General features: G+C 49.3%; 2 protein-coding genes across 3 annotated transcripts; one reads left to right on the forward strand and one right to left on the reverse strand.

The window, feature by feature from the left end:
• The first annotated feature begins 12,217 nt into the window (after positions 1-12,217).
• On the forward strand, positions 12,218-15,447 carry LOC125545437 (Adenine nucleotide alpha hydrolases-like superfamily protein). Of its 2 annotated transcripts, XM_048709371.2 has the most exons (3): positions 12,237-12,814; positions 13,902-14,029; positions 14,872-15,447. In XM_048709371.2, exons 1-3 carry the CDS (start codon positions 12,434-12,436, stop codon positions 15,017-15,019), a joined length of 657 nt encoding a protein of 218 aa, XP_048565328.1. In that variant the 5' UTR covers positions 12,237-12,433; the 3' UTR covers positions 15,020-15,447. The 2 variants fall into 2 exon arrangements, with proteins under 2 accessions (XP_048565329.1, XP_048565328.1); XM_048709372.2 differs by lacking the exon at positions 13,902-14,029 and having other exon boundaries at positions 12,218-12,814.
• A 956-nt stretch (positions 15,448-16,403) lies between these two features.
• Positions 16,404-21,105, reverse strand: LOC125545436 (ubiquitin family protein). Its single transcript, XM_048709370.2, has 6 exons — positions 20,688-21,105; positions 18,064-18,208; positions 17,370-17,484; positions 17,229-17,292; positions 16,972-17,137; positions 16,404-16,881 (listed from the first exon to the last, which is right to left on the reverse strand). The coding sequence occupies exons 1-6, from the start codon at positions 21,011-21,013 to the stop codon at positions 16,636-16,638; spliced, it is 1,062 nt and encodes a 353-aa protein (XP_048565327.1). The 5' UTR covers positions 21,014-21,105; the 3' UTR covers positions 16,404-16,635.
• Between the last annotated feature and the right edge of the window lie 1,575 nt (positions 21,106-22,680).

The raw sequence follows: 22,680 nt of genomic DNA on the forward strand, positions 1-22,680 counted from the left end.
AATGCTTCTAGCCAACCACCAACTAGCCAAGCAAATGAAGTTGAGGTGATTGCTAGTGACGAAGTAATTCAAGAGGATGAAGATGCTTATGATGACGACGAAGAGCAAGAGGAAGGGTTTCATGGTAATGATGTTGGTGACTTGGATGCGTACATAGCGCAAAAGGACATGAATCGTGACTTTCCTTTTAGGCGTCAATATGCGCATGACTCGGATGACGAGGGTCCAGTTGAACAGTTGGACGAGGATGGATTCACAAAGGAGGAAAACCAAATCCACTTTGAGCTGACGGGCTTAGAAAAAAGAACTCACTTGTTTAAAGATCTCAGCCTTGCCCATAAAGCTGTTGTTGACGGTGGAATGAGAATGACGGCGATTGAGCCAACACCATGCCCGGATCCAGGAGAACCAAGGGTGGAGAATGAGGACGAGAATGCTTATTTGAAGAAAGGAGTGAAGTTTCTGAGCTTGCCTATGCTGAAGTTTTGGTTGGCTGACTATGCCATTCGGAACCATAGGCCAATTTATGTGGAGCACTCCGACATGAAGTTGCGTTACACCGTGAAGTGTGAGCATGAAGGATGCCCATGGAAGGTTCGTGCAAGAAAGCTTAAAGAAACCGAAGAATGGGTGTTAACAAGTTGTGTTGCCACTCATAGGTGCAAACCGCCATCTAAACGACTTCGAACAACACACCGTCAACTCACATCTGAGTATCTCGGATACAAATGGAAGAAAGACATAGGCTTTGATCCCATTGTGAAAGTGAGGTTTCTAATGCGGACGGTGAAAAAACAATTTGGTTATGAAGTCAAGTATGGGAAGGCATGGAAGGCAAAGGCAAATGCTATTAGGATATTGTATGGTGGTTATGAAGAAGCATACAACCAGCTCCCAAGGTTGTTGGCCGCGATTGCACATATGAACCCGGGCATGTTTCATGTGGTCGAGGATCACGAGGGAGTGTTCCACCGTGCCTTCTGGAGTTATGGACAATGTGTGGATGCGTTTCAGCATTGTTGTCCGGTCTTGTCTATAGATGGCATGTTCTTGACCGGTAGATACAAGGGCACACTAATGGTAGCAATGGCGCACTCATCAAATGACAACGTGTTGCCCTGTGCATTTGCTTTGGTGCCTTCCGAGCACCAAGACAACTGGGAGTGGTTCATGGGTCATGTTAGGCACAACGTGATTGGGGCTAGGGAGGTATGCTTCATATCGGACCGGCACCATGGCATACTCAAGGCAATGGACATTGTTATTCCAGGATTTTCAAAGCTTCACCACAGATGGTGCATGAGGCATTTCGTGGCCAACTTTTACCAGGCATGTAAGAGCAAGGAGCTCAGCAAAGACCTTAGCCATGTATGTGTGGCCTTCACCACCCAAGGTTTCGATGCTCGATACAACAAACTCTTTGCAGCGGTGAACGAAGGGGAAAAGATTTCTTAACTAGGAATTTAAGCGAGAAGCACAAGTGGGCACGCGCTCATGACGATGGTGGTAGGCGATATGGCGACATGACGAGCAATCTGGTAGAATGTTTCAACAATGTGCTGAAGGGTGCTCGTGCATTACCGGTGACTGCAATAGTGGAGTACACATTCTTCAAGCTTAATGAGTACTTTCAGAGGCATTCTGAAGAGACTGCAAAATGGATAGGTGAAAAAAAGGATTATCCGGAAAAGGTTGATGAATGGTTGCAGTTACAAGCAAGCAAGTCTTCACGACAACAAGTTATCATATTCGACAGAACTAAAATGATCTATCAAATTGATGAGCCAGGTGGCACAACACGAGACAGTAGACAATATGGTGGTGCTGCATTTGAGGTGCGTCTGAAGACTCGGTGGTGCCAGTGCGAGAGGCCTAGTAAGTATCATTGGCCATGCTCGCATTTGATAACAGCGGCGAAGGCAAGAAACATACATGTTTGTGATGGAAAAACCGTGCGGATGCAAGAGTTCCATGTGGAAGCTACTAGGTTGACATGGGCGCCAAGATTTCAGCCTTTCTTGGACCAATCACAGTGGCCTGAGTACCATGGCCCTCATATTAGGCCAGACCCTCTTCTGAAGGTGGAGACCAAGGGTAGAAGGAGAACTAAGAGGTTCAGGGGTGATATGGATGACCTGGCCGGATACACTGGCATGAAACAATTTGGTAGCGGTCATTTCATGGAGGCTCCTGACACTATCAACTGTGGGGTGTGCGGTGAAGGGGGACACAATGAGCGGACATGCAAGAATAGGAAAACCAAAAAAAGAAAAACAAGTCGTGGAGGTGGCACCGATGGTGAACGAGGTGGAAGAGGTGACGGTGGTGGTGGTCGAGGAAGCACAAGTGCTAGTGGTGGTGGTCGAGCAGGCACAAGTGCTAGAGGTGGTGGTCGAGCAAGCACAAGTGCTAGAGGTGGTGGTCGAGCAAGCACAAGTACTAGAGGTGGTGGTGGTCGAAGAGGAAGCACAAGTGCTAGAGGTGGTGGTGGTCGGAGAGGAAGCACAAATGCTAGAGGTGGTGGTGGTCGGAGAGGAAGCACAAGTGCTAGAGGTGGTGGTGGTCGGAGAGGAATGGTTGATAATGGATCGGCCTTCGGTTATTTGCTTAATCCAGATGGTTGATCTAATAATAATGGTATACTATTTGTTCATAAAATTCCTAGCATTTATTGATTTACTGTATTTACACATGTATCTTTTTGTGTCTTGTGCTAACAATTGTTCTTTTTGTAGGCATGGCTTCATCCGGTTCCAGGACGAGGCCGGTGAGCGCGGACCAAGAGGACATACCGAAGACGTGGATGGAGGCCACGTTGGACAAGGAGAAGGAGAAGGATGTGCCCACACCACCATGTTGGTGTGGTGATGTTTGCAAGTTGAAGGTGTCCACGAACCGCAAGAAGTCATGGACAAAAGGTAGAAGGTTTTTCGTGTGTCCCAACTATGCACATGATCGTCGAAAGCCAACTAACGCATATGACATACCACCGGTATGTTGGGTGTACATACAAAAAACCTCATCAAGTTTGAACTCATATTACTAACAAAAACATGACTTTTATGTAGTCGCCTCCTCCACTTTGCAAGTACTTCACTTGGATAAATCACGAGGTACCAAAAGATGTCCAAGAGGACCAACATCGAGATTACTTACGGAGGCAGCGCCTGTTCGAGGAGTCCTTTGCACGGGGATTGGAGCATGAGCGTCGTGAGAAGGAGAAGAACAAGCGCAAGAAGTGTGAGCAAGAGAGGGCACGCAAAGAGAAGGAGGCTCGTCAAGAAGAGGGGGCAAGAAAACTTGCAAGGGCTCGCGATGCACGAGAGAAGGACGAGGCACGTGACAAGAAGGGAAAGTGGCCCCGTACTACTCAGTAGAAAAATGGAAAGGCACCGGCGTCGATGATGGAATATCGAGACTTTGTTTAATGTATGAACTTGTCATTCGAGACCGTGTGTGATCATGAACTACTTATGTCATTTGAGACATCATGTGTGAACTTGTTATTCGAGACCTATTTAAAATTATGTGCAAACTATGCTTTGTTCTTATTTTTGTTTGATTTCCAATGTTTAAAAATGTGTGCAACCTATTTGAAATTATGTACAAACTATCCAGAGAGCATTTTGCCCATCCGAAAAGCGACAAAAACATGACCAGAGAGCATTTTGCCTATCCAGAGAGCCAGACGCCAGGAACTCTGGCGTCTGGCTCCATATCCAGACCAGACAAGACCAGACGCCAAGGTCCCTCGCGTCTAGCTCGTTTTGGTCACGCAGGAGACTAGACAGCTGTCTGATCATCCAGAAAGCCAGACGCCAAGGACCAGACGCCAAGGTTCCTGGCGTCTGGGTCCATATCCAGACCAGACGCCAGGGTGCCCGGCGTCTGGCTCGTTTTGGTCGCGCAGGAGACCAGACACCTGTCTGATCATCCAGAGAGCCAGACGCCAGGCACCCTGGCGTCTGGGTCCATATCCAGACCAGACGCCAAGGTCCCTAGCGTCTGACTCGTTTTGGTCGCGCAGGAGACCAGACACTTGTCTGATCTGTCTGATGCCCGATCCAGAGAGCCAGACGCCAGGCACCCTGGCGTCTGGGTCTCCAGACCCAGACGCCAAAGTCCCTGGCGTCTAGCTCCCTATCCAGAGAGCAAGTTTCGAGTGGATAAGATTCTTTGGGCCCACCTCTAGCCCTCTCATCCATTCATCTCCACCTCTACCCCTCTCATTCCTTTCATCTCTACTCACTCTCGCCTCTAGCCCTCTCATCCACTCACTCTCATCCAGTACCCTAACCCCCTCAAATCTTTCACGAATCGGTCCGGTTTCACCGTTGGATCTTCAGTATTTCGAAACTATAAGGTAAATCAACTCCACCCCCATCTTTTGGTTGGTTTAATGCATCATAGTTTTGTGTAAACCCTAGTTTGTTTTCCTCGTGGTTTAATGTATCATAGGTTAGGTACTAAGAGATTTGTGTGTTGTAGATGGCTAAGGGTACTCAGTGGGTGCTTAGCCCTGCTGTTCATGTCCTAGGCTTGTCTCCATGTGTTGTGCAAGTTAGTGAAGTGGACCTCACTTTCGATTGGTTGAAGACTAAATTCATGTTGAAGCAAGGGTTGAAGGAAGAGAATTTTGTGTACTATGTCAGCAGGAAGCAGTCAGATGGCCCCGGCCAAAGAAAATTGGTTGACATAACTGATGATGACAAGATTCAAGAAATGCTGCAAGAATGGGGATGGAAAAGGGTTGTTGACTTGCATTGCTACAGGAAACCGAGTTATATGTGATGTTCATGTCGTTTCAATTATCGTGGACCATCGTGGTTATGAACTACTTATGTCATTCGAGACTTTGTATGTGATGAACTTCTCATTCAAGACTATTTGTGTAATTTAAGATTATGTGATAACTATGTTTGTCATTTGCTATTATGTGAACACTAATGTTTATCATTTGCTATTATGTGAACACTGATGTTTGTCATTTGCTATTATGTCATACTATAGGTGTTTGATAGAACAAAATATCTATGTGAACACTAATGATTGTCATTCGATACCACAGGTGTTCGATAGAAAAAACTACTACACCAGGGCCAGACGCCATGGACCCTGGCGTCTGGCTGCCCTGTTTCTGCTGTCCCATGCCTCTGCTTTTGCTTCCAGTCGACCACCAGACGCCAGGGACCTTGGCGTCTGGTCCCCTGACTTCAAACCAGACGCCAGGGATCGTGGCGTCTGGTCCCCTGACTTCAAACTAGACGCCAGGGATCGTGGCGTTTGGTCCCCTGACTTCATACCAGATGCCAAGGACCCTGGCGTCTGGGACCCTGTACATTATTTTGTACTTATTTCACACAAGAAGATAGCACATATATAATAATATGACAGGTTCATAAAACACAGAAGATAGCACATTTCATAGAATTTTCACCACGACAAATTCTTGCATACAAACGACAACAAGTTCACAGATTTTTCATCACGACAAATTCATGCATACATAAGACACCAAGTGCATACATAAGACACCAAATTCAAGACAACCTTAAAAGTTTTTACCACAACATCAAGTTCATGCATACAAACGCCACCTAGTTCATACACTTCCAAACAATAAGCTCACTTCCTCCTTCCTCTCTTCACGAGTGCTGCAAGTGTAGGCTCCTCCTCTTCGCTAGCCTCCTCCCCCTCTTCGTTGTATGCCTCCTCCTCCGCCTCAATGTTGGCCTTATATCTTTGCATTCCTGTTGGGATAAGCTGATGAGGATACTCCGGACTATGGAATTGTGTGTTCCATGTCTTCTTTCTACCTTTCTTGCCTGGTGTCTTAGCTATGGATTTTCCTTTCCTAGAGCAAGCATTGCCTTGTGTCGGTTGTGTAACCTGTGATGGTTGTGGAGCATCAACATCATACTCATGATCCTCTTGATGTGTTGCATCATACTCATGCTCCTCATCTTGTGTTGTCTCCTCTTGATGTGATGGCTCCTCTTCATGGACCTCCTCCTCCATGTCCTCATCGTTCTGGATATAACGCCGTCTATTAGCTCTCGCGCGGGTACCAGGTACATACACGTCACTAGATTGAGCACCATGGCAAGAAAGCATTGCTTCCATCTTATGGAACCGCTTCTTGAACTTCTGCAACAACACAAAATATGCTATGATATGAGATACAAATAAATAATCCGCGAAAAGAAACTTTTATAATGTGATTGGTCACACCTCCATCGTGCTCCTAAGAGTCCTCTCAGATAATACACCACCAGGTGGATGACTCAGTGCAACATTGGTATCGTTGACGCACAGAAGCAACGATCTGCTCTGCAATTCATGAACACACCAAACTTATGTATTTGAAAGAAGACAACATGATGCATGCAAGTTTGTTAGAATAGGTCAAACAGACTACCATTTCATCATGCATCGGTGCATAGTCAACGTGAGCCCCTCTGGTGTCTCTCACAGACGTTTTGAAGGTATGATAACCTTCTGCAGTCTCCGGGTCTTCAGACACCAACTCCGACCACTCCTCGTGAGTCCAACCAGGCTTAGCTTTAACCGGTAACGATCCGCATACCACACTTGATACTTCTGATATGCTGACTGATTGTGAGGTCTATTCTCTGATTGCACTAACGTGTCTCTTTGATTCCAAATTTCTATCCACGCACGGTGTTTGTTTGCCCAATCCGATATATCCTGATTGTTCCTTCGATCGAACCTACAAATGATGCACGGGACAAAGCATTAGCAAACATAGACTTATTCAATGCTCTACTACGTACTCAAGGCATGCTTGCTCACCGATGCAGAGATAGCATTTCCTCGTTGCTCTCCTCAATTGGAATACCTTGTCTTCTTCCAAATTGTCTTGCCACACGGTCTACAAAGTGCCACTCGACTGCGAAGAAGCATATCATTGGGCACCTCGCCCGCCAAAGATGGCTATCACACGTGCACATCTCATTAAGATCATAGTCACGATCTTCCATATAAGGCAACCAATGTACCTGCAAAACAAAGAGATACATTGTTAGATACAAGTTTCACTCTTGACTAAATTTGGTCTCATCGAACTTCTCTATACCTGCTCAGCAGTCAAGGTGTCCAGCTCGTTCATATAGCACTTGTATCGCACATGCGAGCTTCCTGTGTACACTGTCACTTGTTCCTAATAGTAAGCAAGCGTAGGGCGCCGATATGGATCATCATCATGCAGCCCGTCTGGATTACCCCGTGGGTTTGCCATGTTGGGGTCCTTGATATCGGGCCGTCCAACCGGGATCCAATCCCACATCCACACGGATAGGCTCCAAACAAACCCAGCCAATGAGGATGTATCTCCCTTCCTGCGACACGCCAAGTCAAGCTGCAATCAAACAAACATGTTAGATATGGAGGTGCATGACAAATGCAAGTTAAATGGTTGCAAATATCTCTTACCTGACGATACAAATATGCTAGTGCGTCCGAACCCCGGCTATACTGGGTATCCCAGTTATTGAGTAGCTCCAGGAACATCCAGAGGGCCGAGTTCCCGGTTGCATCTGAGAAGACTACCTTGGTTAGCACATACCAAAGATAGGCCCGCGCGTACTGCTGCACAACCACGTCATTAGCACCCTGAGGACACGGATTGGTATTTCCTCTAACCGCTTTTAGCCAAGAATGCCTCACTCTCGCGGTATCGGCCTTGCCTTCCTCAGGGGCGTCGGGCTGAACACCAATTAAAATGCCAGTCCGTTCTCGCCAATTAACGGCACTGACACGACCGGTAATAGCTTGTCCGTTGATAGGAAGGCCGCTTATCATAGCCATGTCCTCAAGGGTCATCGTCATCTCCCCAAATGAAAGGTGGAACGAGTAGGTCTCCGGCCTCCAACGATCCACAAGTGCGGTCAGCGCCGCGTGGTTCACCGGCGGAGCGCGTCGCTTAAACTGCATCACGAATGGGAGAAGACCCAATCTCCGAATGTAAGGCTCGTACCGCGGGTCGTAAGTAAAGTCATCAGCCGAATGTCCCCTCATGCGCATAGCAACTACAAGCTGCAAATAAAGTGATGTTTTAATCAATACAAGAACACAAATGAGAAACAACGAAAAATGATAATCTTGCTTCTTACATGTCCGTTCTCAATGGCACGAGCACGATGCTCCTTATCCCACTCATCGATTAATCCGCCATACCAAGGTCCATCATCATCCGCCATCCTACCAAACAAATCACAACATGAACTACAATTATAAACGGTAGAATTTGCTTCTCCAAGTTATGCAAAATTTCTTCATATGCAATCTATATATGCAAAATTTCTTCAAATTTGCTTCTCTTAAATCATGTAACACATAATCATCAAATTTCATCATCTCTTTTGCAAAAAATATTATGCCATCTATATATTCAACTATATTGTCATACCACTTCACACATATAATATTTTTTTCTAAATATATTTGCTTGCCCAATATATTCTTCTCAGATTCAAACAAATATTATGACATCTATATATTCAACATATAGCTAATTTACTAGCACATGCATACATCATCTATAATTCAAAAAAATTCACAAACTAAGTCTATCGGTGGACAAATACAAACATCTACCAACTACACTATCTACATAATCATCTACCAACTACAAACATATTCTAGAACAAAGAATATATCTACTCATGTAACATCCCCTATTGTGAAATAATGCATCCACAAAGAGAGGGGAAAACCAAAACAAATTGGAGGAAAAGGGGGAGAATACCTCGAGGATGCGTGGGGGCCTCAGATCCACAAATTTGGGTGGAGGATGGAGTAGATCAAGGGGGGCTTTGGTGTGAGGGAGAAGAGGGGCGAGAGAGAAAGAACTCTCTCTTCTTGCTTCGGTCGCCGCCAGGGAGAGGTTGGGGATGAGTGGGATGGGCCCGTGGGGTTATCCACCTACCAGGGCCAGACGCCAGGGTCCTTGGCGTCTGGCCCCTTTGCCACGTCAGCAGGTCAACGGGCAGGTAGACAGTGCGGGGCAGGGGCCAGACGCCAGGGATGTTGGCGTCACCCAAAGAGATCAAAATCGAAAAAAAAAATTAAACAAGGTCAAATAGAGATTTTGTTAACCTTTTATGTCAAAACAGTAATTTTGTCCCGCCGCGCGCACGCATGCACGGGCGCGCGAGAGGAGACGCAGGCTTTTGTTTTGTCCGTGCTCTGGGACGTGACGTGCTGATGTGATCAATCATCCATCCACCGGCTCCTCCCTTGTCGCGTACTGAATCACGGTGTGGTACGCCACACTACACTAATTGCGTACGAGTACTTAATCGTAAGCCTAGCTAGCTACAAAATCCCGGTAGGCGTGTAAAATACACTATATCCAGCGCAGACCACGATGGATTGCGTAAGCCCTGCGCCCTGCAGCGCGGAACCAGATAGTTAGCCCCAGGTGATTACTCTTGTGAGAGCAGCAATGTACTGCGGTGGTTAGGCGAACTCCACCGCATGATCCATTTTTACCTCAAATCGTCCGTTTGTGTTCGTTTGGAGTAAAACGGACAAACCGAACGACCCAACGCATGGGAGCATATGGACGTTTTGTCCGGTCCGTGTCCGCTTTTGCCTCATTTCCAGACCAAAGTTGCTTTCGGTTTGAGGCCAAAGCGGACGTCTTCGCGTCCTCGTCGTCCGTCTGTGTCCGCTCTCGACCCCACCTGTCATACTCTCCTTTTCTGCAGCAGGTGAGGGAGGATGAAGGAGAGGCAGCAGCGAGGCGGGGCGGGGCGAGGCGAGGCAGGGGGGGCCACCGGGCGAGCAGGCGCGCACACGGGCGGAGCGGCGAGCGGGCGGCCATGGCGCGCGGGGGCGGGCGCGCGGGCGCGGCTACGGGCGGCCTGGGTGGGCGCGGGGCGCGGGCGCGGGGCCGCCATGGCGCGCGGGCGCGGCACGCGGCGTGCGCGGGCGCGGGGCGCGGCTACGGGCGGCCTGGCGCGGGCACAGGGCCGCCATGGCGCGCGGGGGCGGGCGCGCGGGCGCGGCACGCGACGTGTGCGGGCGCGGGGCGCGGCTACGGACGGCCCGGCGGGGGCGCAGGGCCGCTATGGCGCGGGCGGCGGGGCGCGGCTGCGGACGGCCATGGCGCAGGCGCGCGGCGTGCGCGGGCACGGGGCGCGGCCGCGTGGCGGCGGGCGGCGAGCGCGAGCGCGGGCGGCCTGGCGCGGGCGCGCGGGCACGAAGCGCAGCCGCATGCGCCATGGCGCGGGCGTGGGGCGCGGTGGCACGGGCGACGGCGAGTTTGGGCGGACGAGGCGCGCGCGCGGGCGCGGCGGGAGCGAGGGCACAAGGACAGTGCGCGTCGGGCGCGACAGCGGGCATGCGACGCGACGGGAGCAAGGGCGTGCATGAGCAGAAGCGGTCGTAGCGGCGAGTCTGCTGTACCTGCTACGTGTTCGAATAAATGACGAGAACGGACAGCTGGTGAAATGGAGTAAAAATGGGGTAGCAGCGCTACGTGCACCGAGTTTGTCCGACCTCTGTCCGGCATTTTCTCTCCTATTTCTACCCCATATGAATAAAATCCGGACAAAATGAGGTGAGTTTTAGGGTCGTGCTTTGGAGTTGGCCTTAGCACACTGGGGGCGTACTACCTGCTGATTTAATTTGCTGCTTAAATGGCGTCCTGACTCCTGACAGGCAGCGCGTATCAGGTTTGATGATGGCTGGTGTGGCGACGGGCTGACGGCCTGCACCCTCACTGGCCGGTCTTAATTTGAAGCTTCACTGCGTGCTGCGGTACGTAGTACGTATACACTTTTCTCTTGACCTTTTTCGCACATGAAAAGCTTTTTTTCAGAGCTGATCAAATGAGGATCAACGTACGCCGTATCCTGCGTGCGTGACTAGACGTTTGAGAGCTGGCAGCTCTACTGCTTTGCCATATATACGCGCGGCGCCCAGTTTGTCTGTCCAGCCGGGACGGTCAGTCTCAGTCGCGACACATCACGTAGCAAATTTTACACACGAAGCAGCAGATCAATTAATACCATGCACGCACGCACACACGTGGCCCGTTTCCCGTTTCCGTGTCCGTGTCATGAGATTAACCCAGCACACATCACACAGCAGCAGCAGCAGTGAGCCAGTGATACACATGCTTAGCGCAGCAGCACGCACGCAACTCTGCAAAGCAATAGATGAGCACGCACGTACCGTGGCGCGCATGCATGCATGCACGCGCTGCGTTGCGTTTGCCGTCCGCGATGCCTGCCCAGCACCACCCCACGCCCTGCGCCAGTTTCCTCGTGCAGATCATGGAAGCATCGACCACGTCTCCCTCCGGCCCTAGCCAGCTCTGCTCGGCCATGATGCCTCGGTGAAAACTTGGCAAGGCTGTTCCCCCCCGTCACAAGGGGGTGTTCGTATTGGTAGGGCTTAGCTAGGAGTGGGACTGTAGAAGCGGACGAGAGAACGAGAATCTGCCCCATGCATGCAGAGCATATGGACCATGCACATGTCCCGACCCAACACGTACTACGCTAGCTCCTCCATCGCCCGTGCATCCGTTCAACACCGCTCTCGAATGTCTGGTTGGAGCTGCGTGGTGTGCAACCGTGCATACGGCGAGAATTGTGTGAGGACTGTCAGAGGCTTGAGCGGGTGAGGCGTTGGCTCGTTGTTAGCTAGCTGGTCCTGGCATGCAAATCCGCGGGATTTGAGCTAGAGGATCAGCTAGAGCCGCGCTGAGAGTGAGGTCGAGAGATGTTTATTCCTAGCTTCACTGCCCGAGATTGCACACGCAAAGGGCTAGCCGGATAGCTAGGTGGGTTAGCACGTGAATAAGAAACAAGATCCACTGGTACTGGTAGCATATGGAAACCATTTGGAATTAATGGGTGCTACATGATAAGCGTATGTGGGGGTAGCGCCAAGAGCACCGTGCATTACGATTGATGCCGTATTGACCAATCCGTCCCGTTTTGGAGCTAACCATGTCGACGAAACCTGACATATTCTCTCCCGCGCACAGCCAGCCCCTGGCTGAGACCACGAAAATCATCCGTACCCATGTATGATGGTGCATACGCAAAGGCCAAAACGGACGAGAATGTGCAGCGATTCCCTTGTACAAGTATTATACTTGCACTCCATTATACTCTCTGCTTAAACACTTAAGCTCTATTTCTTCAGTTTTTTCTGTATGTGTGTGCAGTGCAAGTGGAGCGCGCCCGTGACCACCACCGGGCTAATCCACCCGCTCCATGATTCCTCTCTTTTAAGCGGCCTTGTCCTCTCCCCCGCCCATCCACCCCTATATCGCTCCGGCCGTGCCACTCTCTCCCCTTAACACCAGCTTACCATCACTCCACTCCTGCACAGTCCTCTGCACCAGACACAGCCAGCGCACGGCGAGCGCGCGCGCGGCCGGCATTGGCGCCGCAAGATGGCGAGCGGCTCCGGGGAGCACTTCCTGAGGCAGCTGAGCTCCAGCAACGGGCTGCAGGCCGCGCAGGACGGGTACGGCGGCGGGAGGAGGAGGGGCTCCAGGCGGTGGTCCAAGAAGCGGGCCGGGAGAGGGTACGGCGGCGGCGGGAAGGGGGAGGCGGCGTCGTCCTCGGCGGCCGCGGGGAGGAAGCGGGTGATGGTGGTGGTCGACGACAGCTCCGGGGCCAAGCACGCCATGATGTGGGCGCTCACCCACGTCGCCAACCGGGGGGACTTCCTCACCCTGCTCCACGTCCTGCCGCACTACGGCGCCGGAGCGGAGGAGGCGCCCTCCCTCGCCAACTCCCTCGGCACTCTCTGCAAGGCCTGCAGGCCTGAGGTATTATACGTGTGCCATTTCTCTGTCAAGTTACGAGCATTCTTCCTTTTTTTGGACGAAAATACTTGCATTTCCCCCCAAAAAAGGAGTGTATCCCGGCCTCTGCATCACGCAGCCAACAAAAGTAGTACATGCATGCCGTGTAACTATCTCACTATTTCGAGCTAGCTAATTGTGCTGCTTCTTTTTTGCTTCAAATCGCCATTTTGAGGAGCTTGTCTCTAGTCTCTACAGTCTAGCTTGGTTCGGGCTCCCCCTTTGGAAGCATGCGCCTGGAACCATGCCCAAGAGATTCTAGGAGTAGTTCACAAAAAGTTTGTGTTGTGTTTTACCACCAATAGAACATGTACTTCGGAGTTCATTTATTTATTGAAAAGGAGTTCCTCTGTACTTCCTGTTTCCTGTAGTAGTTCATAGAAATTAGACCTAGAGAAAATGTCTTGATATTCTATATAGGAGGCCTCTCTATATAGTCATGCAAGCGTGCTTCATTATCTGAAATTGCAAGCATGTTAACTAGGCCTAGAGAAAATGTTCAAGTATAGTCTTGCCGCCAAGAGTCAATAGCGTGAAGTTTCGGTTTCCTGGTTAATCCCGCCATCCTGAAGTTCACATGGTGAGGGAGAGACACCTTCAGTACTTGGTTAAAAACGGTGAGTCTATCCATCTGGTTGGCCCCTGTATTTTATACAGATCAGATCAGAAACATACACACAAAAAAGGGAATCACCGCCCGCCCACTTTTCATGGCCGCCGGATGGATCTCGGCAGGCCCCAACCCAAAGGTCCCTCAGCCGGCACAAAGAACGGATTAGCAAGCAAACAAGCCAAGCCAGCGGGGGCTCGCCCCAACCCCAAGCAAAAACCCACCTAAACCGGCCGTAAACATGGGCATTACTGCGTACGAAACCCAAGCCTGCCGGCCGTGATCTGCTTTTATTTGGTTGCTTGAATCGAAAGTCAGAGCCTCAATGTGGCGCAGTACACGAGTAGTACTCTACTCCCCTGTCACCGTACGTTGCATGAACTGTTGGTTTGTCCTCATGCTCATGCCATGGAGACGGGTTTTGCGTGTGGATGTTGGTAGGTGGAGGTGGAGGCGCTGGTGATCCAAGGCCCCAAGCTGGGCACCATCCTCAGCCAGGTGAAGAAGCTGGAGGCCTCCGTGCTGGTGCTCAGCCAGACCAAGCCCTCTACCTTCTGCTGGCTAAGCTGGTAAGCATCTATATATCCTCACCACACATCAGACATCACTGTGTCTATCTACTGTCTACCTTTTCTTTTTAAGAATACTGTATCTATCTACCTTATCACTATTGTGTGCTTGTGTTAAAAATGTTAGGCTTAGGTCAACTGTGAGTAGATAGAAACCTACCGGCCGGGAGAATCTATCATGGTGTCAGTCTGTACAGTGCGGCGTGTGGTGCGGTTTTTAAAAGGTGGTAGTTCAGGGTCATTCATATCTGCATCCCGAATCCCAACAAAAAACTTCAGCTGCACTGCTACATCTGTATTCGTATTTACGTCTGTACGTACTGGTAGAGCTCATCCTTTCAGGAAAAGAACATGGTAAACCACCAGCAGATTCATCTTACCGACCAGTAGTGGATTTGCATTCGAGTGGGCGATCTTGTGCAAGCAAAGCCTTTTGTGATAATTGATTGATGAGCGGGTCCGGTCGAGTCACTACTCACAACCGACGGCTCCTGGGCAGGCTTGATCGGGCTCACACCCGTTGTTCAATGGCAGGGTCCATCCGTGCGTGTCTTTCCGGAAAACACCACCCGACTAGTGCAGATCCATGTGCCATCCATAAATCCCAGATGCTTTTCCTTGTCCCCCTTAGCTGCATCCCCCAACTAAGTAAAGCAAGCGTCCCATAACTGTTGCCAATCTTCATTCATGTCGACAAGATCACAGCAAAATGTAGTAAAGTAGCATCATGTGGAAACCGGGTCAGGTGGTTAACTTTTCATCTTGTCATCACTAGCTGCTTCTACTAGACCTTGTCTGAATGAAGAAATGGGAACGTGTGTGTGTGTGTGGTGTGGTTGCAGCTTGGCGCGAAGCAGCGGGGAGGAGGTGGTGGAGCAGTGCATCAACCAGGCCGAGTGCCTGACGCTGGCGGTGAGGAAGCAGAGCAAGGGCGTCGGCGGCTACCTCGTCAGCACCCGGTGGCAGAAGAACTTCTGGCTCCTCGCCTGACCTGCCCATCCGCCATGTCCACGACCATGTTTTTATAGAGTTTGCTGCTGAGTTTGTCTGTCTAGTTCGTTCCTGCGTGATCCTCTCATATTTTACTCCCGTATATCTGTCCCGTTCTGTGCTTTTTAACCCGTCGATCGAGTATAAAAAATAAAAAAAGATGTCCGTGCAGGCGTGCGGCATGCGGCCGTGTCGTGTGTCGCTGCGGTGGATCGTGCACGCTGCTGCCCCCATCGTGTTGTAAAATGTAAAGTCTGAAAGAGTCCTAGGATTTGACCCTCCTCCTACAGCCTTGCCGTCTTTTCAGTGTGTGTAATTTGTACTGCCAACCTTTTTCTTAATCTTTTCTGCTGCAAGATTGTAATCTGTACCTTGATGTACCATCATCGTGTTGTGTTGCACAAAAGACTGATGCTGTTGTTGAGTGATGCTTGCTTTGCTCGAGTATGTTGAGGTTTTCTTTGCTGCATGGTTTGCACCCAACAAAGTCACTGCGGTGGCAAGTGAAAATTGGAGGTCTAAAACGAACGAGTTTGGCATCGCGGTGACATCCAAAGAACAAGTGTCGGCCGGGGCCTGGTAAAGTGGTAATTCGCTCCAAGTTTAGGAGCAGGGGGCGCAGTGGCGCATCATTGTCTTGGCTAGGGCTAGGCATGGCCGTGGTCCACACGCGGCTGTTGTCTGCAGGGAATCCTTCACTGAAATCCCAGCACACCCGTGCCCTGATGATGGTCGTCGGCTGGGGAGCAACCGGGCAAGAACCCCGATTGCCACGTGAAGGCGCGGATGGCAATGAAAAACCCAACCGAAATCTAGGTAGCTGCAACGCTACATGTAAAATACAGGTAAAATAACCTCGGCTGAATCCACCCTTTGAAGAACCTCTGTTCAACCTTGCTTAAAAAAACAGCGTGATTCCTTCGTAAAAAATGAACATACGGCTGAGATAACTTAATCAAGATCCTGTGCAATGGGCGGGACAAGGAAACGAACACGGCGACAGCTAGCTAGCCAGGGACCATAATTTTTTAATTTTTTTTTGAATGTTGAGGCAGGGACCATAATAACTTGGCCTGGTTCCTACATACAGACGCCGTAGACTGGTAAGACTGCAGCACCATTATGATACTCGAAATGATACGTTGGCTGGGAGAGAGCCAGTCAGTCAGCCGGATGCTAGCTAGCCTCAGCAGTCATCAGTTCATCACCAGCACACTGGCAGTAGTAATAACTCAGCCCAGTCAAAATCCCCCATCGGAGGTCCAGGCCTGCTCATGATACCACTCTACCACCCTCCCTACCACCTGTTGCAGAACAGTTCGCGCCAATGCAAGCTAGAGGCCAGATACACTGATGGCGAACACAAATGGACCAAAAACCACAGTGAAAAGCTAATAATTCCACGTTGAAGCTGGCAAAGCGCAGAGCTGAAGGCTCGGAAACAAGCGTAACTCGCCAAAAAGTCGAACGCGGATTAAGCATGGGGTGTTCTCGCGGTGTGTTTCAAGTGGACATTAGGGTTTTCCTGCTCATTCTGGTGCGCTAGTCTGTGCAGTCGATGGCACTTGACAAAAAGTAGTAGGGTTTCTGCCTGCCGATCACTATACTGAAGAAAACTACCTGCGCCTGCGTCTCTTGCCGGTTTCGTCCATGAAGGACTCCCAGCCGTCGTGCTCCAGCTTGCTGAAATCTTCTAGCTCCGCAATGGAGAGCAGGTACTGCGTGAGCTTTCGCAGCTCCTGATCGCGGCCTCGGTTCTTACTGGCGTTCTTGAACGGTCTGATCACGAGGCCGTTCTGTGGGTTCATGACGAAGTTCCTCCTGAGGTCGTCAAACATGATCGTGTTCTTCTCGTTGTAGTGCTGCATATGGGGGAGCCGGGGGCAATGGTCAGATAACTAAGCTTGAAAATATCGCATTCATTGTGATGCACTCGAGCACAGAACACCAACCTCGGGGAACTTAGTCCAGATGACACCAAGAGGTTTGCAGTCGAAAACCTTCTTGTCAGGAGCATGCACAGTTATCATCGCCATGTGATCCAGAAGGGCGGTGATCTTGTAGTTGGGGTTGCTGAGAACTCCAAGTTGCTCCATCTTCAGTTGCACCCATTTCATACTGCATTCAAGGATCGACAGTGATCATTTATACCAATTTCACATTGCAATCATGACTGATGAATAGATAGTTTGCGGTAGCAAAAGCTTACTTTGTTGCTGACCATATCATGATATCATACTCTGCGTATGCAGCAGCGAGAAATTCATGGAGAACTGCAAAGGAATAATGGCATGAAACTTCAAGTCTGCTGACTGAAAAACACAGCTTTGTGGATCAAAAGTGCACTTACATGGACGCATGAGTTCCAAAGGATTCTCAGCTGGAGACCTATGGTCAAACAGAGTATAGTCAATGTCTAACACAAGCAATCTTTTTCCATCGCGGCATGGATTCAAGAGCTTGATCTACATGCATAGGCACAAAAAGATGTGTTAATCAGACCTGGAGAATCACTTTATACAAGGCAACCAAGGCAAATACAGGACACAAGCGCTTTGTCATCACACCTCAAATTCATCTTACAGTAAGTTTAGCAAGGCAGTAAGGCCCAACAACTTCCGTTTGTAATCATAACCAACAGTATGGACTCCTTTTAGTGGTTGCTTCTGTTGTTGTCTCAACAGTAGGTCACAACAAAGGAGATACACACCAGAGTTATGGTTAAAAGATCATTGCTCAAAGAACTTTGTGAATCTAGGTTCAAGTATAGAGATACAAGAAGGTCCATCATTGTACTGTTACACAAGAAGACTCGCAAAGCTTTGAGTACATGGTAAATCACATAGTAATGTCTAATGTCGAAGTGTTTAAATTACTCGAAGCTGGACCATGCAGAAAGTTGGACCAATTTCACACAGATTGAAGGGGGAGCAGGCACCAAGAAGCGCATCAGAATTAACACAAATAGGTACCAGTGCAGAACTACACAAACATGCATATGGAAGAAACATATAGCAAGAAAGAAAAATGCGAAGGAAATATACCTTATACTGGCTTGCACGACGTTTCACTTTTTGCTTGTAGAGAACATTATCCTTTATAGCAGTAACTTCATCTTTGAAAAATTCATAATCATCGAGCACCTCTGGATCATCTGGTCGGTCCACAAATATTTCGTCTTCAACAGTACTGAAATTCGGTGCAAGACAATACAACAGATCTATAAATTACTGTGAGGGACCAGTGTGCACCTTCCATACGGAAGGAAACTACATGAAACGGAGCATGTTGTTTGAGGTAGAATGCACCAAAAGAGTGATTTGAATTCAAGACCTTGATTTAAAAAAAATTATAATATACTTATGTTGAGTAAAGCTCAAGGGATAAATTAACATTAATGTTGGCTCTTTCTAGCCGGGCATAAGAATGTTATCCCGCAGGCTACAGCAGTCAGTGGCAGTGCTAGCAGTTGAATCTAGTGATGTCAAAAGCTCAAACAAGTACATGTATACAGTATTTGTGTACACATATACAGTACTCCCTCCTTTCCAAATTAAGTGTCGTGGTTTTAGTTCAACCACGACACTTATTTTGGAACGGAGGGAGTAATTTATAGCTAGGTTATGCAGGCTAATTTTTAATTTTTTTTGTGATGCCACTTGACATCAGAGTCTAGGAGTAGCTTCACCACTGACAGCAGTAATGCACACTCCACGCCCATGGCTCTTTCTTTCTATTCGGGCATAAGATTGTTATCCTACAGGCTACAGCAGTAATCCACACTCCACGCCCAAATTGTATCATCTCACTGTAAATAAAAGTAGTCCTGAACTCATGATCTATCTATGTGAACAGAATCAATTACCTCACTTCTGTAAGTATTCCACTAGTATCTTTACGAACTTTTAACTGTTGATTTATGCAGCTTAATACGATTCACCGAACAACAACCCATTATCAAAATTATTGGCAAATATGGGTAAAAATATGATGGGTAGCTAACACCATAAAACAGAATATGAAGTATCTAACAAAACTGAACTTTGTTATTTGAAGTTACTACTGAAATGTGTCCAGAAAAAAATGCTTAGACACAAGGGCAAATTATGGACCCAGAAAATCACCATCCAAACAGACTAGTTTTGAATATGAAGTATAGCCACCTCATGGCATGAATATGAAGTACCTCCACCTCAGAAGGTGCAGCCCCATCACCTTCTGAGGTGGCGGTCGGCCGGCAAACTGACTTCCTCATCTTCGGATCCTGATCTGGCGGCTACGGGATTGCTCGGAGTTAGGCCAGGCGAAATGCATGCTCAGCTTACCAATGCTGGCAGCGGCAACACTCGTGCGTGTCGTTTCCCTTCTTGGAGGTGCTGCCATGGCCTTTATCCATGCCCCTCTTCGAGCTTTGGGGGAAACCCTAGGTCCAATTCTTTGGATCGGATGGCGGCGGCGGCACGACGTCGTTCCCCTTCTTGAAGGCGCTATCTTGCTCGCTCGTAGCGTCCCCGGTGTTGGATTTGGAGATGTTCGATGTCTCGCTGATTAGGCATGTCTCTCTAGTTTTAGGCTTGGTGGGTTTAGTTGTGTCCTTTTCCCTGTTTGGGCTGAGCACCCCTTTCCTCTCTGCTCCGGGTTCCATGCTCATGCCTCCTTGCGTTCATGCCATGTGTTGTATCCTCTATTGTACTCATTCTCCTTTCTTCTATCGATGAAAAGATACGCAAGCTTTGTGTATTCGCGGAAAAAAAACAGACTAGATTTGCTCTAACTTCATTTCAAATTTCAGTTACCATCTCCATACTATGTAGACTGAATGCCACATTATCGATCTTCATAAGTAAAAGACAACAACCACCAAATGGTATCATCATAAGTCAAAAACAAATAAAAAATGGTAACCATTGAAGAATAACTAACTGTTCTGATCCAAAAGTGAAAAAATGGCTGAACAAAGTTCATGATGCAACCACCAGTTACAGTTATTCAACAGGCAAACAATTTACTTACTTCAGATATTTCACTGGTGGTGGTGCCCTTAACATACTCCACTCTAAATGGGACACCATCGCAGCACACACAAGTATTATTAAAACTACAGCCCATAACTAATAATGTTTGAGCAGGTAATCTTATCCTTCTCAGCTGAAAATCGCATACTCTAATATCTATCAGCGCCAGTTGATGCGGCGGTTCGGCTGTCACCACCCACATTATTCCCCAATCCATTCGTCTAACGCTAAACTGTCAAACAGACAAGTACTTCCTGTTTTCCTTACACGGCCACACCGAAATACCGAATGCCCAAATCCACCATCAAATACGCCAATTCCACAGTTCCAGAACATATATCATACAAAGCAACTGTTCTAATCACCAACACACAACACAGACAGAAGAGATCAAACAAGCTAGGGTTTAGCGATTGGTTCACAGAGCATTCCAAATCCAGCCGCTCGCATTGCGAAACCGTGGCATCTGCGCTCGATCCCCACCAAGCTCGCATCTCCCACCGATTTCACCAACCGAAACCTAGCGTTTCCGCGGGGCGATACAAAATAATCATCCAATTCCATGCGGATGCACTGATTTTCGCAGGCACGCATCCGAACCAAGCAACTATAGAGTTAAGAGCCACGAGGAGGGCAGGGGGGATCGCGCGTACCCGATCATGGTCAGCTTGCCGTTGGGCTTGAAGGGGAGGGAGGAGAGGAGGACGGACTCGTCGTTGAGTATGAGCTTGGGGTAGAGAAGCTTCTGGCGTTTGGGCAGCACGTCGGTGAACTCGCAGATGCGCCGCTTCAGCTCCAACAGCGTGTCGTCCCCCATCGCCCGCACCGTGTACTCCTTCCCGCTCCACTTCACGACCAGCGTAATCTCCTCCGGCGGCGCCTCCTCCGCCATGAGGGAGATCGCCTCCGGATCCAGCGCCGGCGCAGGGGGCGGGGCCGAGGCCGGGGTCGCCGCCGAGGAAGAGGACGCCTCCGACATGGGCTTGGTGGTGTGTGCGGTGCGTGGGTCTGAACCTTGAACAGTCGGAAGTTTTGGGGAGAAGGAGATGGGGGATGGAGTTACAGGTGTGCGTAGCCTGGGTGGATAGGCGTAACCGGCACTTCGAAGGCGGACGCGGAAATGGTTTGAGTCCAGACCGTATTCGGTACACCGTAGATTTTGCATTACTCCCCGTCCCAAAATTCTCGTCTTAAATTCGTCTAGATACGAATGTATCTAATACTAAAATGTGACTTGATATATCCGTATTTAGACAAATCTAAGACAAGAATTTTGGAAAGGAGTACTATTTTTCTGCGAAATTTGAACACAGTAAAAAAAAACTGTGAAATGTGAATACGTTATAGCAATGAGAACGATGCGTCCCCGCGTCGCTCCTTCTTGCAGACATGGACGAATCCCTATCTTGCCGCCACAGTTAGCATCTTTTCTCTATTCCCCTCGTGGTCGTTGGTAGGTGCCCATCGCGACACGCTCTCCCTAGAGGCGTGACATCACGATGGTCCCCCTAAATTGCGAGCAGAGGTCAGTGGTGGCAATGCCCCGCTGGCCCTCCTTGGGCATGGATCTGGCCTCTAAAGGGGGTGCAAGGTGGGGAGGGGAAGCATGGTGACCATCACCTTTAGGAAAGAAGCAGTGGGCCGGTGTCCTTGAGGCCGACATTACTTGGCGGTAAGGCCCATGCTGGTTAGTGCCCTCTATTCATCGACAACGAGACGTGGCTCCCTCTCTATGCTGGTATTGTAGGTGGTCTGCTTCCCCATCTTTGGCCTTGCTCTGACAATCTTGGGGGTGGGGGGGGGGGGGGGAGGGAGGGGTTAAAAGGTAATGGGCTAGTGCGAATTCATGCTTAGCGATGATCGATGCGAACGAAAATGATGCATGTCGACGTTGTCTACCCTGACCTAGCCCCCTCCCTTCTTCAACACATGGAAAACCTTAGGTCCATTTCACTAGGCCATGCGGCGGAGCGCTACTATGACGTCGTTCTCTTTTTTAAGCGCTCACGGGTTGTTGTGGAGCCTAGATATGACAAATGGAGATTTTGGTGTGTCTGGTCTCACTCCTGTGCCTTGGTGACTTTGTGTCGCTTTTGGGTTGGCCGATGTGTGTGAGCCTCTAGGTATGATTTAGTCCATCATAGGCACTTCCTAGCTGATACCTTCTTAAGGTCCGGGTTCGACCGGGTCCTGCCATCCACAACCATAAGCCTCCCTAGGAGCGGGGATAGGGGCACTACATTGACCTAAGCAACATTGGAGTCGTGGTCATGCCACATAGATGTCTAGCAATGGTCGTGACACAACTTGTATGTTGGGTATCCCGCCTCCTCGCTTTTCACGGGTGAAGGCTAGGCAAGGGCAAGATCTTTATTGTTGCGGTACTAGTGAGAGTGCATTGTAAGCCAAGGCATCGTAGTGGCTACTCCTGTGAAAATGACACATCTTCCCATGATGTATACGTGGAAGACTCTGAACCACTGAACGTCCACTATCTCCGTCAGGATGAGCCGCTGACGCGTCGTTATCGCCCCTCCCATACTAGAGGCGATCTGACCTTGCCGATGATAGTCCGGAAGTCTTCGTGCACATGTGTGATATCCCGGCTTAATAGAAATGATAGACTATTCATATCAACAAGGCGGC

The sequence above is a fragment of the Triticum urartu genome, chromosome 3A, assembly GCF_056163025.1.
Source record: "Triticum urartu cultivar PI428250 chromosome 3A, HENAU_Tu73, whole genome shotgun sequence".
Taxonomy (NCBI): Eukaryota; Viridiplantae; Streptophyta; class Magnoliopsida; order Poales; family Poaceae; genus Triticum; species Triticum urartu.